At 45.3% G+C, this 18,680-nt stretch overlaps 1 protein-coding gene across 2 annotated transcripts in view; it reads left to right on the plus strand.

Annotated features, from left to right (window-relative positions):
* Positions 1 to 18,680, plus strand: part of BCAR3 (BCAR3 adaptor protein, NSP family member) — a 146,888-nt gene that overhangs the window by 57,986 nt on the left and 70,222 nt on the right. For both annotated transcript variants that reach the window (XM_073571418.1, XM_073571420.1), the window contains one exon: positions 12,780 to 12,819. In XM_073571418.1, coding sequence (XP_073427519.1) covers positions 12,780 to 12,819 — 40 coding nt within the window. The remainder of the gene's footprint in view (positions 1 to 12,779; positions 12,820 to 18,680) is intronic.

Consider the following 18,680-nt stretch of genomic DNA (forward strand, 5'->3'; position numbering starts at 1 on the left):
TGGTTTATTGTTATAGGCATGGGGTCTTTGGGCTGGAGGATTATCGCCGCGCCAAGTATTTGATAAGGGTTTGATGGTAGTTCACTGATGTGGTGAGCTGTTTTATCGCCGCGCCTAGTATTTGATAAGGGTTGATGTTAGTTCACTGATGTGGTGAGCAGTTTTATCGCCGCGCCTAGTATTTGATAAGGGTTGATGTTAGTTCATTGATGTGGTGAGCAGTTTTATCGCCGCGCCTAGTATTTGATAAGGGTTTAATGGTTGTTCACTGATGTGGTGAGCAGTTTTATCGCCGCGCCTAGTATTTGATAAGGGCTTGATGGTAGTTCACTGATGTGGTGAGCAGTTTTATCGCCGCGCCTAGTATTTGATAAGGGTTGGATGGCAGTTCACTGACGTGGTGATCTGTTTGGGTAGTGCATCGGGCGGCTTAATCTTTCACGTTACAGTGGGGTGTGTTCTATTGCTGGTCAGAGGTGAGGGGGTAGGTGGTCGAGTTTTCATTAGGGTGTGTTTTATTTATATGCCGGGTTCGGTTCTCCAATAGGGGCTTTGAGTGTACTATGGGTTTTCATGTTCACTAGGGGCATTTTGGTTTGTTGCGGCAGACGTTCTGGTGAGGTCGAGATGCTTGGGACGGCAGATCTTTCGGGAACCTGCCTTTCTGACAGCAATGGATGACATTTCCCCCGGGGGGCTTGGAGTTGACCTTTTACCGGATTTGTTTTCCTGGTTAATTTCTGGGGGTACGTAGATATGGCGTGGAGCTGGGGTTATGGTTGGTCAATGTCCGGTTGTTGAGGTCCGTGGTTTGGTTTCTGTGTGGTAGTCGGGGATTATCTGTTATTAGGGATGGTCCAGTGCTTATTTTCTGTTCATGGTCCAACCTGGGACTACTATCTGGTATTAGGGAAGGTGGTGTGCTTATTTCTGTTCATGGTCCAACCCTTGACTACTTTGGGTTTCTTCATGCTCAGGGCGTTGTTGCGGTTATCATGTGTTTGGATAAGTCAAAGTGTTTGATTCACCTGGGGCCCTATGTCTAAGTCAGGTTAGGTTAACGAGTACATCGTGTCAGGTCGGGGGTCGTTATTAGGTTCCCGTGTATATCGCGCTGCTGTTTTGGGGGGTTGATTTTGGTTATTGAATACGTGGGGCTACGATCCACTGGGGGTTTTTGCATGATCTGCAGTCATATGGCGTTCTTACGGTAATTTGCTGGTCGTGGCTGCCCTGGGGCAGTTTTACAACTTTTGTACGTTAAGGACTGGTGGGTTCTCACTGCGGTTCTTTAGGGTTGCCGATTGAGCTTTTGGCAGACTGTATCGGGTGGTATTTGTTACAGCCGTTGATTGCAGCTACGTAGGAGTTTATTATACAGAGTGGATAGTTTTTCGTTACAATGGGCTAGGAGGTTTATTGTGGGTGCAGCTGGTCCTGCTTTGCCTTCTGGGTATACAGCTCTCCTTAGAGTCTTTTCTTTTTGGGTGCCCCCGGACGGGGGGGCCAGGGTGAAGTGTTGCGCAAGGATGATGCAACATTTGAGTTGGGTAACCCAGCGTGTGCTTTACTGGTCTCGGGGGTCCTGGTTGGTGAACGGTTTGTTTATCCAGCGGGTGTTGTTCCATTTGTCAGGAATTCTGTATAGAGCATGAGGCAGGACATGTTGTTTCGATGGCCGTGTGAATGGTCTCCCGCGTGGGTGTAGCCCGTCCGGCAATACATGGCTATGTCATTTATTCCGTTATGCGCACTTGTCAGGACCGGCTGGTATTATGGGGACACGGTTGTGGTGCAGCGCTGCTGCGGGGGAGGTGTACTTTAGGTAGTGTGTGAGCAGGTTGCAGCTATAACATTACTTTCATTAATGTCGGGCTGGTGGTACGCTGTGGCAGGGGAAGCTAGTGCGATGTGCATTGACTTTTAATGATTCTAAGGACCTGGTAATCGTCTGGGGCTGTGCTCCGTTTGGGGGTGCTTTTTGCGGTGCTTTAAGGCTGAGTGGTGGACAAGCATCGGGCATCGGTGAGTGCAATGTTTTGACGGATGGCCCGGGTTTATGGTGTCTAGGGTTTTCGGGAGACGTGATGTGTGTCTGAGTTTTCCTGGACTTCAGGTGGTGTGGAGTCGCTTTTCTTTCTTTTGTGAGTAGTGTCGAATCCGCAGTTCAGCGGGGAATGGGTGCGGAGTACATCTCACTTTTGGTAAGAGGGTGGCAACAATAGTGTTGTGATTCTGGGTTCGAAGTGCACGGGTGATGCACACAATTAATTTGTTCCGGGTCGTGGTGATTACGGGGTGGATTGGTTTATGTTTTCTAGTTGGGTGGATATTTTAAGATAGATGCTATCACGCAGGGTTGACGGGACCAACAGCGTTTTGGTACTGCACGTGTGTGGTGGAGACTTGGTCGCTGGGGCGTCAAGGAGTTTGATCTGAGACATCGGGCCTGAATGCTCCTGCCTGGGAGCCATGCTCGTGTTGTTGTTCATGACTATATAGTGGGGCACGTTTTTCAAGAATCTGTCGGAGGTTGGGGAACCAGTGTAGGTTCTGTTGTTACGTCTATAATGGTTGGCTTTGATTATTATCAGGTGGAGTGCAATTTTCTGCCTGGGAGCCGTGCTCATGTTGGTGTCCATAGGGGCTCCTGTTTGGAATGACTACATAGTGGGTTTTACTGGGCACATTTTCAAGAATCTATCGGAGGTTTGGGGAACCAATGTAGGTTCTTTTGTTCATGGCAATAATGGTTGGCTTTGATTAATTATTAGGTGAAGTATAATTTTCGGAGGCGCCTGCAATGTTGCGGTCTCAACGAGGCAGAGGCGGCGGCTCAGGTTGGGGACTGGTCGCGCAGGCGGTGCATAGGATTGGACGATGCGGTTGGCTAGTTGCAGGTCTTGGGTGTGGCTGACCTTGTTGTACTGGTATTTTGGTGTAGGTTGGCATTGTGAGGTCTAATGGGGATCAGTTTTGATTGATTGGTCTTGGTACAGAAACATTGGTTACTCGAGCCACAGAGTCGGCTCGGGTTGGGTTTTTGGTGGTGGTACTCGCACGTACAAGGTGTCATACGTGCTCGCGGTGGCGGAAAGGAGGGGGGTATTTGAAGTCGGTGGATTGCACAAAGAGCGGGGGGGTGAACCCAGTGCAGGAGCGGGTTACCCCTGGTGGTGCAATGGTATACTTGGTTAAGGTGGGTCCCAGCTGTGCTGGGTCACAGCGGGACATGTTAACGTGGGACCCTGCTGTGCTCGGTCACAGCGGGGCATGTTAACGTGGGTCCCTGCTGGGCTGGGTCCCAGCAGGACATTGGTTGGGCAACACTCGGCTGGGTGTCCTCGAGCCGGTGTGGTGCGGCTGAGGGCACGTGGTGGAGCTGGTGTTGCAATCATGTACAATGGGTTTTGCAACACTCGGCTGGGTGTCCTCGAGCCGGTGTGGTGCGGCTGAGGGCACGTGGTGGAGCTGGTGTTGCAATCATGTACAATGGGTTTTGCAACACTCGGCTGGGTGTCCTCGAGCCGGTGTGGTGCGGCTGAGGGCACGTGGTAGAGCTGGTGTTGCAATCATGTACAATGGACTCTTCATTTACCCCCCCTCCTTTTGCTGGTGGTTATGTTTATGGAATATTTCTACGTTTATGGATAAAATGTTATTGCTTGTTTGGTGTTAATAAACGGGGCTGCTGTGGCCTTTTACATCCAATGTTACGCAGTCGTGTCTTATTTAAGTTAAGAAGGGGTAAGTGTGGGTTTTGGGAGGGGTCATTACAGTGAAGCCATCAGTCAGACTTTCCTAAGTCATGGCAGCAGGCAGGTGTGAGTGCATCTGCATGCACTGTGAGGCGGAGACTCTTGGAGCAAAGCCTGGTCTCAAGGAGGGCAGCAAAGAAGCCACTTCTCTCCAGAAAAAACATCATGGACAGACTGATATTCTGCAAGAGGTACAGGGAGTGGACTGCTGAGGACTGGGGTAAAGTCATTTTCTCTGATGAATCCCCTTTTCGATTGTTTGGGACATCTGGAAAACGGCTTATTCGGAGAAGACCAGGTGAGCGCTACCACCAGTCTTCTCTCATGCCAACTGTCAAGCATCCTGAAACCATTCATGTGTGGGGTTGCTTCTCAGCCAAGGGAATGGGCTCTCTCTCAGTCTTGCCTAAAAACACAGCCATGAATAAAGAATGGTACCAGAATGTCCTCCAAGAGCAACTTCTCCCAACCGTCCAAGAGCAGTTTGGCGATCAACAATGCCTTTTTCAACATGATGGAGCACCTTGCCATAAAGCAAAGGTGATAACTAAATGGCTCAGGGAACAAAACAGAGATTTTGGGACCATGGCCTGGAAACTCCCCAGATCTTAATCCCATTGAGAACTTGTGGTCAATCATCAAGAGACGGGTGGACAAACAAAAACCTTCAAATTCAGACAAAATAAAAGCATTGATTTTGCAAGAATGGACTGCTATCAGTCAGGATTTGATCCAGAAGTTGATTGAGAGCATGCCAGGGAGAATTGCTGAGGTCCTGAAGAAGAAGGGTCAACACTGCAAATATTGACTTGCTGCATTCTCATTCTAACTGTCAATATAACCTTTTGCTACTGATAATATGATTGCAATTATATTTCTGTATGTGATAAAAACATCTGACAAACACACATAAAAACCAGAGGCCAGCAGATCATGTGAAAATATAATATTTGTGTCATTCTCAAAACTTTTGGCCATGACTGTATACTCTCCTCCGGTGCCGGTGTTGTTCCAGTGGTGTCAATAACACCTATACTTTGTTCCAGTGGTGTCGGCACTGGCTCTCCCGGGGATCCCATGACATTGTCACGCGATCCCTGCTGCCAATCAGCGCTAGCTTTACTGTCCACACCATCGGACAAGTCACATGCATCCGGAGGAAGTGAGAGTTGCTGCCCTACATATAATATTAACGTTGGCTGAATGTGGGATCGTCCGTGCCTATAATGTGTATGGCGGTGTCCTTACTATCCTCAGTGGCAAATGTCATGGAAAGGAGCAATTGGATGTGTTGGATTTCAACATGCCCCATTCTCTTCTCTTACAGGAGATAAGCTACCACCAGAGGTGTTCAGCACTGGCTTATTCTCCTCTGTGTATTTCATGCACGTTCAGTGAAGAAGAGCGTGCATATAGGAGATGGAGGTCTGGAGGAAGAGAGTTCAGCTGACAGCCAACTATAGGTTATGGCATATTTTACTCTCCTTTTCTTGCAGTTATGTCCCTGGCTTCCGTCTATATATATTTTTTATCGATCCCAGTAGAGGATGTTCGTTTTCTCCTTGGCTCCATTGAATTATAAACCAGAATTCTTAGTTTTTAGCTTATTAAAAATTAGAGTTTTTCAGGCTATTAAAAAGGGTGAAGGCTTTGGGTTGTCTGACCTATACCTGACATGGTATTTGCAGGAAAAGTGGAATATTATGGGGAAGGCGCTATGGATAACTGAGAGAGGAAGGAAAAGGACCCCTGAACTGACCAAAAAGCAGATACGTGATGGGTAATATGGCCGATTATGGTTGTTGTCTGATAAATATCAGTATACTCAACCCTTTGTCCTTAAGAGAGATGAGCCACAAGTAGGGATGCCCGGCAGTAGCTTTTGCCCTCTTCCCATTGAAAGCATATGAGGACATACTAAATTAAGGGGCATGTTTTATGCTGAACGGGTATTTGGCCAATAGCTATTGAATGATGCCTAAATCAGAGGGATAATTTCTTGGCACCAATGTAAAAATTGTAATAGTGCTCCCCACCTACAATGCACCATTTATATTGCTAGTGCCAGGCGCCTCCTAAAAAGCATCAAGGTCTAGAGGCCGCTGCTACCTCTGCACCCCTTATAGCTGTGCCTTGTACATGAGGGCACATAGGTAATAAAATTCCTAATTTAGGCCATGTGCACACAACAGCTTTTCATGCGGATTCCACCCGGAATCTGCCCCACAAAATTAACTTTTAACCCCATCAGGGTTTGGAAACCATAAAGCGAATAAAAAAAGTAACATGCTCATTCTTTAGACGGTTTCTACTGGAACAAGAAAGACGCCGGCACTGGAGCTGCCACAAGAACGACGGTGAAGCCGCTTCAGAACAGCGACTGCCAGCGTTTTCCTGAAGCAGCTTAACCTGGGAAAACTTGGCGGCTGCATCGACGACTATTAGAGTCCGCGTGCATATACCCAAAGTTTGGATAGCCAAAAATATAAAAAATAGATATGTCCCCCCAAACCTACCATATGAGATCTTTGGCTGGGCTTCATCGGTGATGGTCTATTTCACAATGCAATGTTGTATCTCGTAGGCTGTCGGCACTGGCGGACACAGACAATGGCCCCTGTGGAAGAACAATATATGGGCTCTTTGCAGTCAAATAGCTCATCAAAATGGACAGTTTCACCTGCATTGGAGGTAGAAGTGGCCTGCTTACCACTTGGGCCCCTGTGGGGCTGCACAGGTGGCACCAATGATATGTCCGCCCCTTGCTGTTGGGAAAACGTCCGCTCTGAATGCTCACCTTCACTTCTCTGACAGCGGCTCATCTCCCAAGAGATGAAACTCCCTGATCCTTCTCTTTCCAGACACCATATTAGGTGGCGAGTTGGGGTCTTATAAAGGACATGTAACTTTTTCTTTTGGCTGGAGATATTTATTAATTGACAAAACAACAAAGATTTTCAGGTATAAGCATAACTGCAAACCCTGCACATTGGGGGCTACATGTCCCCCGGAAAGCTTGTGCCTGTTACATTTATTCTTGTATCCTTGATTGTACATTAATGTCAGTGTTACAAGTAACATTTAATTTGGTATTCCTAATTTTCTTCCAATCTGATTTATAAGGCAAAGATTTAAGTAAACATCAGCATTATATGTGATGGGACAACTTATTTAATGACGTCACTTTAATCACTGGAGCATTTCTTTCACGGCTACTTTTATTGCATGAAGTGAGTGTTTGATTCTTCAGCAATGATATTTATTTAGTAGGTTTTCCTTTAAGTGCATCATCACTTCCATGGTGATTATTGCTGTGATTTCCATGGTCCGTTGTAAATGAGATCCCAATCCAGCAACAGCTGCATATTTGGTCTCGCTCATTCACGTCGTATCTGTTGGAGTCGCAGTCATTCATCAGGACAAATATCATTTCCAAAGACCATTTTTGCTGGCTGTAAACTTCCTCTGGGGTTGATTTTAGGGCACCGCTGGCTTGTTTACTAGACTTCCTGCACTTTTTGGGAAAGCTTGGAATTTCTGGCTTTCTATACTGGCACAGATTGCCGCCTCACCCAAACCCAGAAATAACAAGATCTAGTATGTGAATGATCCCACCCACCCAAAGAAAACTATGTCCCTACCAGCAGCCCCTGTAAAAAATGGCAACTGTTCCAGCTGTATATACATGCCAAGCCCGCAGTGTTTGATGATTCGGGAGCAATGGGCGACACTTGTGGGGCTGCAAGCCGACAGCGCCAAATGCAGATTCCAGGTCACAACTGGGAGACGGTTTTGCTGTTTGAAATGAATGAATTGCAGCGTCCATATAGAAAGTTACTTCCGAAAACTCTGTGGTCGTCCCCTCTGATCTGATGCCACTTTTACTGTCACAAATAATGGTTACCCTGTGCCCGGCTCATGTGTGACCACCTAACAGGAACGCGTGTGAAGATTTTACTGTGCCAAATTATATGGATGGGAGATTTTTGTTGCCATATGTGATGAATAATAAGCATAAGAAATGAAACATGCTTTATTCTTCACACTCCATTGTTTATCAGTAACCTTTATTAACCATGGTCGGTGGGCTCTGCTTAAAAAAAACCAAAACCTTTTTAGAGTATGTTCACAAACACATCTTTTAGATGCCAGTTTGTGCGCCTACATCTTGCAAGGGAAAGTTGCTTGGCGCGATTTCCCTCAATGTTCTTTTTTAGTGTCTTATGTATAGTTTCTTTGCAGCAACTTTCTAATGGAAGCCGCCTGAAGAATGGTCTGATCGCCTCTTTTCACCGCTTTGTAGCCTGAAGTAGTTAAAAGAAGCTCCAAAAGACCGAACATGTGCACAGCAGGTTATTTTTTTCACATAGAAATTAATATGTTCATTTAATTTTTGGCATTTTTTTAAAGGGAATCTGTCAGTAGCATTAACCTTCCTAAGCAGTCTATATAGGCATACATGTCATAGAATAAAGTTTCTTATTCCAGAGAAATCCACGTTTATCTTAATATGTAAATGAGCTGTAAAGATATCTGGGCCGGACATGGATCTCTCCGAGAATCTGCCTCCAGAGCTTATTTTATGTGAAAAGAGGTGTTACCAGTGTGAGACATGTAATGATTGACAATCTGCTCTCCTGATCTACATGTGTCATACTGGTAACACCCCTTTCATATCAAATAAGCTCTGGAGGCTGATTTTCAGGGAGATCTATGGGCCGGACATAGATCTCTCTGAGAATCTGCCTCCAGAGCTTATTTTAAATGAAAAGAGGCGTTATCAGTGTGAGTCATGTAATGACTGACAGTTTGCTCTCCTGATCTACATGTCTCACACTGGTAACGCCTCCTTTCATATAAAATAAGCACTGGAGGCAGATTCTCAGGGAGATCTGTGTCTGGCCCATAGATCTTAACAGCTCATTTACATATTAGGAAAATGTGGATTTCTCTGCAATAAGACATCGAATCGCAGATATCAAAGTGCCTCTCTATTCAGTTTTCTTTGACTTACATGCCAATATTGATTGCTTACGATAGTTGATCCTACTGACAGATTCTCTTTACGCATTTTTTTTCAGGTGGGTTTCAGTGTGGACCCACCTGGAAAAGACTTATGTACATACCTTTCAAGGCCATAAGATGGTCATCTTTGTAGCCTTACAGATCCAGCATCCTGGACTGAAACCTAATCGCAAAAAGTGGAAAGCATTTTGCATGTTATCGCCATTTTTACATGATTTTTTCCAACACATTTCCATAGTCTGTAGTTGGGTACATACTATTGGTATTGAACAAGTCAGATACAAGCCTACAATACAGATGAACCATACTTGCAAATCTGCGCTAAATCTCTTTATATTGACTGCGGGCTACCATATAACATTTTTATACCTCAATGATGTCCTTTTAAATTGCTTAATGTGGTTTAATTAATTTCACCATGCTTCCCACATGAAGAATTTCCTTTGTTCATTACAATTTGGGATTTTATTGTTATTACTATTTTGTGAGTGGGCTGAAAACTTGGGAACCTGAAAATAAAATGTCACTTTCATTGTTAAGTTCTTTAGCAAGAAAGGGGTTACATTGTGACTCGTAAACCTGAGGCTTTTTGTAGTCTGATAGAGACAAAAAAAAAACTGCATCTGAAAAGTGTGTGTGTGAAAATAGCTCCTTCTGACCCCCAAGGGGTCTGACATAAAGGCGGCCAATGTATCTTCCCAGACTTCTTTTGTTTGTGGCTGACAAAGTGTTAAATCTCTCCATAGATCCCAGCATTGATCCTGACCTGGAAGCTGTGTCATCCCCTCTTGTTCATCAAGACTCTTTTGCTTTAAGACAGACATGTCCCAACTTTAATCCACGTCTAGGCATGAGAAATTCACCATAACGGCCACATTACCGAGAATGATGCCAGATGCCGCAATCCGAACACTTCTGAGACTACAACCCTCAGCCTCCGCTGACTAGACGTAGACCCGATCTGCTGGATGAGACTTGGCTCCACTGGAGGAGAAGTGGATTTGCCTAATTTGCCTTGTGTATCTTATAAATACCTTTATAATTAAGAGCAGGACCCCTCCGTATTCCACCCACCGCTCCAAGCCCAATGTTCATGAGATATCGGTGCCAATGCTGCAGGATTTCGCTAGGATGACTTTCCATTGTGTGTAAATCTTAACATTTCACTTCAGATGATCCGATTCCGAAGGATTGACCATTTCCGAGCCTTGTGGTCTCTGACACATACTTTCCAAATGTTGTATTCAAGCGCTTTACTTTTCTCTCTTCTCTTTGCGGTCTCTTGTTTTTGCAGTTATTTTGTGGGCTTGTTCTTGGCGGATCAAGGTCATGGCCAAGGACTCATTGGGGAGAGAGAGTCCTGGGGTAGTGCTGGAGGACTTGTTTTTATAGCTATGGTAGCCTCCATATATTTGCTATTTAGGGTTATATACGTCCTTCCCAATATTCTCTCAATGATAAACTTAAAAATAAAAGAAAATTCTCATGCAATTCTCAAGGTCAGGTTGAGCTACTTGAGAAATTTGAGCTTTATAGCCCAAAGCTTCTCGGTTTCATCTTTCAGCTCCTATGATCTTAATGAATGGCGAGCACCTTTTTATTAGGAGGTTTTACTGATTTTTTAAAGAGTAGCCGTCTTTTTTTTTTTTCTTTTTAAGTACATGTGGAGATAAGAACTTTGTAACATTTCTTATTAGAGAGATCAGTTTCTTACCACTCCTGAACTGATCGTTCACTCTCAAAATACTCAATTGATGAGTAAAATCTGCCTTCAGTGAATATAGATTTTCTCACTACAGAGATGGGACATGACGGTTGGTGCTCATAAAGTTCTATGGAGGATAGGAGCTGTCATTTCAGGAGAACTTGCAGCAGAATTTGTGTCTGTCTCTAGTTCCTCCTGCCCTGCAGATGCTGGCAGGTAGGAAGTAGTTTCTAGGGCACTCATAGGGTGGCCGCTGGACCAGGTCCGGTTCACACCATCTCGACTTAGCAGTCGTGTGTGTAGTTGTGGGACTCATTACAGCAGGACAGACCGGGGAGGACACCAGAGCTGGAATGGTGGGAAATGTAACATGTCTGTAATTATTTTGTGATCACACAATACTGCAACAAATACATTCAGTACCGTAAGAGTAAAGTCCCTTGTGGCCTTGGGAGGTGAAGAGATACATGATGATGTTCCTAAAGCCCCCGTCACACACAGCGATCTCGCTAGCGAGATCGCTGTGTGTGACACTTATCAGCGATGGGCCCCCTGCTGGGTATTGCTGATCGCCCTGGAATGGCCAGGACATTTTTTTGATCGCTGGTCTCCCGCTGGTCAGCACGCATCGCTGCGTGTGACAGGCGGGAGACCAGCGAGCTGGTAACCAAGGTAAACATCGGGATTCTAAGCGCCGCGCAGCGCTTAGAAACCCGATGTGTACCTTGGTTACCAGCTCCCTGCACCAGCGCGCTGGTAACTAAGGTACACAGTGGGTAACTAAGCGACGTGCGTTGCTTGTTACCCGAGTGTCGCTGCCTGTTTGACAACTCACCAGCGATCATGTAGCGACACACCAGCGATCCTGACAAGTTCATATTGTTGTCGGGATGGTGGTGAGTCGTTATGTGTGACGGGGCCCTAAGAGTCTAGGTAAGGAGGATTTTCATGACCCACTCTCAGGTTGTCCGGCGGTTAGTGGCCATAACAAAGCAGACACCTTAGGCAGCTGCCTAGTTTGCCACCCTTAAGACCAGCCCTGACCAGAGCTCGCTGAACTCCTGGGTGTCCCTAAATCTGCTTCCCTAGTAGTTTGTTGTCCATGAGCAAGTGAATAGAAAGTGTTTTCTTTCTTGTCCTCTATTTACATCTCCCACATTCTGTTAATGCCCTCGGCTCCGTGTTATTCTAACAGTCCTGATTTATTCCATGAGCAGCGGGGCAGTGACCCTCACTAGGTAGAAGAGGGCAGGTGAGGAAGGATTAATAGATGTTTCTCATTTCACAACTGATGATAAAAGATTTGTTCACACCGCCCGCAGGGTGATCGACTGCGTATAACCCCGAACAAGGAGACTCGCGCCAGGAGCAATTGATCAGCGTTTACCTCTTATCTCCCAAGCAACTTAGCTACAAATTGGATTCCTACTTTAATTTTGCAATTTCTTATTATTATTGTCTGCAAAAATCCTCCATCCTATTCAGCGCTGCAGATTATGTCAGCAATATATTGATCGTGGATACATTTAGGAAAACAGGACGACTTAAGTTGACATTTTGGGTTTTTCTGCGTTTGTCAGATGCGTTCCTGCTCATAAGGCTGTAATGTCACGCTGGTGGATTATAAATAGGGTTACATTAAAGGAAATCTGTCAGCAGGTTTTTGCTATGTAATCTAAGTGCAGCATGATGTGGGGACAGAGACCCTGATTCCAGCAATGTCACTTACTGGGTTACTTGCTGTCCTATTGCTGCAATCCCTGTTTTCTCTGCTGCAGATCCAGCAGAGCTCTGAATGCTGACCTCTGTATAACCCCATCCACACCACTCATTGGCAGCTTTCTGTGTACACTGTGCATAGGCAGAAAGCTGCCAATCAGTGGTGGAGCTGTGGTAACGCAGAATAAGTTGACTTGGAGGCCCTATATTCCTAGGCCTGTAGTGATAATCTCCTGCTGATAAAACACTTATTTTATTGACACAACAGCACGCAGCCTAGTAAGTCACACATCGCTGGAATGGGGGTCTCTGCCCCTACATCATGCCACTCTCAGAATACATAGCAAAAACCTGCCGACAGATCCCTTTTAGTGAGAACGTTTTGGCCTTGAAAACTGGAATGTTGTGCACAATAATGAATAACATTGTAACTGGTGTGGAAGTGTTAGTTACAGTCTCATCATGCATTGTGCGGCTTGTATTGGTAGGATGATCTGTCCTTCCTCGCACGTCTTATTTCTTACTTTCAGTGCCCTGATTACTGACACTTGTTTTTTTTATTTTTATTTTAGAGATTATAAATCTCCAGATTCAACAACGGAATATGTCAAGGTAAGATGATGCATAAGGAATGTGTTGTTTTCTAACCGCTACGTACTAAACTTTACACAGGGGAAGGTCGTACGTCCTGTGTGTTGTTTGTCTCCAGGGATGTAAGTGCTCTGTCATTTCCATGATTTATGATTAGCGATTCATAGACCCTGTTCATCAGACGGACGGACCCCAAAAGAACAACCTTTAGGTCACCGGCTGATATACATCGAGGTTTACCTTTTTGTGCTGTATGGAATAGCACAGCAGACCGAGGTGTTCTATGAATGTGAATGAGACCCTCGCTGTGTATGGCCGAGGATTTAGGCTGGAAATCCTCCTGACGAAAACCAGACATAGGGCGACAAGAACCAGTGGGGAAAAATGTTAATATTCACTGATACAGTAGTTCCTTAAAGGGGTTGTCCACCTAATTACATTTGTTACCTTGTGGATGATCACTAGGATCGTGGCTGCTTAGATCCCCCAATTCTAAGAACAAAGGTCCCCAAATCCACTGTGTGAATGGAGCAGTAGTGTGCCTACCAGAACACCACTCCATTCCCTTCTATAGAAACGACAGGACGGCCATCTTTGTCAGTCCCTTAGAAGTTAAAGTGTAACCGTCATTTTATTTACTTATGTTTTCATAAATCAATAGTGTACATGAAAATAGGAAGCTTTATAATATATGTTATCAGAGAAATCGGCTTTTTCTCCTCCCGGCTTGATCATTTATTCTCAATTGACGCTAAAAATCTTAAGTCTTCGGTAAATACAGGTTTTCCCATTACTGAGATAGGAGATGACAGTTGGTGCTCATAAAGTTCTATGGAGAACTGTAACTGTCATTTCAGGAGGACTTGCAGTAGAATGCTGGTGTCGGCCTCTAGCTCCTCCCCCTTCCCGCTTCATAGAATCTTATAAGCACCAACTGCTATCTCCTTAATGGAAAAATCTGTCTTCACTGAATACAGATTTTCACCCTTGATCTGAGAATGAATAATTAGTTCAGGAGGAAAAAGAAGCCAATTTCTCTGATAAGATCTGTTACAAAGTTGATTATTTTCATGCGTACTATTTATTAAATAAAACGTTAAACAACGCTCACTTGAAGGAGTGGTGGTCACACATGCGTGCTCACTTGCCTTCCGCTCTATTCACACAGGAGCCTTTTTGACCTCTGTTCTCAGGACCATTAGGTGTACTAGAGGTTGGACCCCCAGCGATTATGCATGTAGCATAGCCCCGTACACTTCTACATGCCTGGCAATGAGCAGCCATCCTCTATAATCAGTACCGCACCATGGCGCTGAACTCTTGGCACCAGTTTCCTAATCTGAGATAACCCGGTGTTCGTGCGCCTCCTGACTTGGTGTTTGGGGTCCAGATGGTGCAGTAGTTTCGTGCACACCCCAGTAGCCCCATTTTGTCTCCGGGCTTGAGTCGCTTCCCCTGTAATTGTTGGATCACAATTCTCTTTTATCCGAGAAGTACAAACAGCGGGCACAGCCCCGAGCCTGTCTGCTAACAACCATGGAGAGAGATTTACTAAAACAATAGCACGTTGTCCCCCCTGTGAGATTGGTGCACGGTGTGTGAGGCGGATAATGGATGTATTAGCTGCTCTTGGAGGCTTTTTGCCTGTGTGTGCACATCCCACAGGACAAGCTCCATCCCCCCGCGTGGGACAAAGGATCAGCCGGGCTGTGAATGAGTAACTGTACTGTACTGAATCTGAGCTATTACCACAATAGTCAGGAGGCTGCAAGCTAAAGATAGGCAAAGTAGGGCACGAAAAGCACCGCAATTCCCAGCACACAAAAAGAGGGGTTTTGTTAAATGCTTATATTTTTGGATAAGATCTGTGTTCTGTATCCATCCCTGTTCTGCCTCATTGTGTTGGCCTGCAGCTGCCACTGGGGGGAGCTAACTGCGTTCAATTAATTAATGGCTGTATACAGCTATGTGCTGTGACCGCCCCCTAGTGGTGGTTGCAGGCAGCCAGAGTTTTATCATTTACTGCCCATGCTTAGGGCTCACGTCTGCAGTCACTCTATGGACTTGTGAATCCTCACGCGCACAGTGTGTGCTGTCAGGATTGTCTTATGCAAGGATCGAGCGATCATGTGACCACAAATATGCAATATGCATGCTACCGGACACATTCCGACTAGACGTGTTCAGCCTCACTCAATTCACTTGTATTGAGCAAGGCCATGCACGTCTAGTCGGCATATGACTGCATGTATGCAAATCGTATACTTGTGGTCATACATCCACCCTCTCTCGGCGCCACCACCGCAGAGTCCTGACAGCATTTACACTGCGCTCTCTGAGGATTCACAAGTCTGCAGTCACATGGAGTGACTGCAGACTTTAACGCCAGACCTGGACAACCCCTTTAATGGATGTAGTCAATTTTGAGCTCTAAGTGTAGACAAGGAAGCCTAGGAACCTATAAAGATACGCTGCAGAATTAAAGGGGTTCCCCGGTGAAAGCAAGTGATCACATATCCACAGGGGATAACTTACTGATCAGTGGCGGCCCAAGTGCCGGACCTGCCACCATCTTCAGATCGGAGAACTTTTCTCCCCATTCCCATTTGGTCGCACAAGTTTTAGCCACGTTGTTTTCAAGAGTAAAAAATACTGCACTTCATAGCACTGGCATAGTGAATGGGATTTGGGGGATCTCTTGCACACACGACTTGTTTTTTCTTTACGGATTTGAACCATTAAAGTGTTTTTTTGTTTTTTTTCTTATCTGCAGCGTGTTAGTGCTCTCAGTGATATTGCAGCATTTTTTCAATTCAGATGTATGGGAAAAAAATCCAATGAGTTGGCTGGTGGCTCTTTCTCCACTACATGCACTTGCCCACACCAGTGATGTAACAAGCAGAAATCTGCCCCTTACCCAGACGGACCCCGCGGACTCTGCGCCCCCCACCTCGGTCTCTGCGCCCCCCGCCTCGGACTCTGCTCCCTCCGCCTTGGACTCTGCGCCCCCCCTCAATGGCTGTGTCGGAGTATCAGCTCTTATGATGAAGTGTGGATAACTAAAGTTGGACCATGTTCCAAAATGTATGCTACAAAAGTTGGACCATGTTCCATTTAACCCTTTTTTTTCCCCGATCACCGCCCTGCTGTAGCGCTCCTTCTTGTATATAAACCTGCATTTCCCTCCTCTGGTTTTGTGCAGAATACATTTCATGGTGCCCTTGCTCCAGTCATACAGTTACACATGGGAACATTTTCAACAGCTGCAGTCTGATAGCGCCCCCTGCTGGCTATGAGTATTACTTCACTCTACTGTTAGCTGTTTTGTTTGTAAAACTTTCCACGGTAATTTTTCTTACATAACGTAGTGACCACATGTGAGCCGGCATCTGGTTTACATACATTTGTAATCCAGATTGTGGAAACCAGATACTGGGCTTTTTTGATGCAGAGCGTGATTAAGCAGCGATCATACAGATGTGATCCTATAAGTCACGGTCCTTTAATTTATGACACTGCAGGACACATGATGTAAACCGTTACTGTGATGCATATCTTATGGGGATGGCGTGACATGTCTGAATGTATTCTCTAAATGAGCAAGAAAATATGAGGTTATGCCACTTCTAAACATTTTGGCAATATCGTTATTATTACAGCAGGGCTGATTGTCCCAGGATAAATTTGGAATAATTATTTTACAGAAACCGTACATTCCTGCTCTTTCGGGGGACTTTGCTTCTCTTTCTACCTGTCCATTATTTTGCTTTTTTCATTCAGATCTATGTCTTACTGATACATTATCACCAGTAAGTGTTTCGGTAAGATTCATATTTAACTTCTTTAAATACTCTGTGCTTCACTGAGGACTCGTAAAAGTATGTTGGACTTATCAGTCAGCAGGATTCCTGGTCCCTCCTCACCCAAACTATTTACATGATTATGTAGCACTTTCAAAAACAAGTCCAGCAATACCTTTATATGGCCAGTCCGTTCCTCCATTACTGAGATATCGGCATTTGAATTCACATGCAAATTAGTCTGGAGAGCTATGGTAGATCTTATGTCTCTGCCACTCCAGCTCTATTCTCCGCCCAGCACAGCAATCTCCTGCTGACTGTCGGCCTCTATGCTGTGTTACTTCAGGCAAAGGAGCCGTCACTCAAGTAGGAGGAGGCGGCGAAGGGTGGAGAATAGAGCTGGCGTGACGAAGGCTTCAGACCTACAAATAGCCCCTCAGCCTCATTTGCATATCAATTCAAGCTCTGTTCCTCCATTATTGAGAAATAAGACTGGACATGTTAAGGTATTGCTGGACTTGTATTTGAAAGAGGTACATGTACATAAAAATAGTTTAGGGGCTGAAATCCTGCTGACGGATTTCCTTTAAACGACTATTCCCAGCATCAAAATGTATTATCCATGTGTAACGAGGTGGCGGGGACCCTCATTTGCCTCCCCTCTCTCTCTCTCTTGCCTGGTGCAATACCCGGGTGGTTTGCCTGTAATGTTTATTGTCATCTGTCTGTATTTAATCCAGGAGCTCTGTTTGTCTTGTCTTAATATGTTCCCTCAATGTATATCATGCATTGTATATGCTCTCTGTTGTATTGATAGGTTAGGGATAGAAAGAGTTAAAAGGGGCCGGTCCAGCTAGTGGATAAGGGAGCAGGAAGTTCCTGCTTCAAGGCAGGATTGCCCAAGGCAGGACGTGTGTCCTTGTCTGGGACAGAAGGGACCTCCAGCTGAGGAACCAAGGTTGCCACAGACTGCTGCTATCGTCTGCCAGGCAGAGTGGATGGACCCTGGGACCATAGGTTTGCCTGCGGAAAGACTGTGTGACACTCCAGTTTGAAGGGGTGCCACTGATGCTGACCGGCTTAAAGCAGGTACCGAGACAGAACAGGAACTCTTATTTCATGTACAGAAAAGATTTTCCCTTTTGGATCAGAACTGTGCCTGATGTGTTTTGTTCCTGGATCCCCACCCTCAGTGGCTGCAGTGAATGTGGAAAAGAAGGTAACCGTGATTGTGCTGTGGGACTGAGACCGCACCTGTCTTTTTCATGTGCAAGGGGCCGGAGTATTTATGGACTGTTGCTTTAAGAGACTCGGTCAGGACTACCACCCCGTGCCACCTTGTTACACATGCATAGGATAGGTGATGGCTTTCTGATCAGTTTGGGTTTGACCATTGGAATCCCTATCTCGAGAACTGTTCCTTGACGTGCCCATCAGAATGGAACTAAATGGAGTGTCCTGTCAGAATTGGTGTCCACCTCTTCGTTCATTGTCTATGAGACTGCAGAGAAAACACGTCACTGTACTCTGTACGTGGCTATCTCCGACAGTCCCACTGACAATGAATGAATGAAGTGGTGGCAAGTATGAGCAGCCACCACTCCATTCCAACAGGGCACTTTAAAAAAATCCATGCTGTCCTGATGCGGGAGCTGACTCCTCTATCAAGCCCCCCACTAATCACAAAGTCATCACAAATGCTGTGGATAAGTAATAATTTTCACCATTGGGAATATTTCAATAACACAATCTAAATACTTCGCCCAGAAGCAAATATTATAAGCATAGACTGTAAGCTTGCGAGCAGGGCCCTCATTCCTCTTGGTATCTGTTATAATCTATGTGATTATTGTTATGCTGTAATGTCTATCGTCTGTACAAGTCCTCTCTGAAATGGAAAGTGCTGCGGAATATGTTGGCGCTATACAAATAATTATTATTATTAATAAGCATAGTGTATATTCTGATCCCCCCCCCCTATTGGCGCTATGGGACAAAGCACTGGGGACATTTAGTGGAAGTTTTCCGTGTCTGTTTTAAGTAAATATTTATTTTCCTTGTCAATAACAATTCTGGAGCATC

The sequence above is a fragment of the Dendrobates tinctorius genome, unplaced genomic scaffold (genome assembly GCF_039654945.1).
Source record: "Dendrobates tinctorius isolate UK_male_01 unplaced genomic scaffold, ASM3965494v1 ptg000029l, whole genome shotgun sequence".
Classification (NCBI taxonomy): domain Eukaryota; kingdom Metazoa; phylum Chordata; class Amphibia; order Anura; family Dendrobatidae; genus Dendrobates; species Dendrobates tinctorius.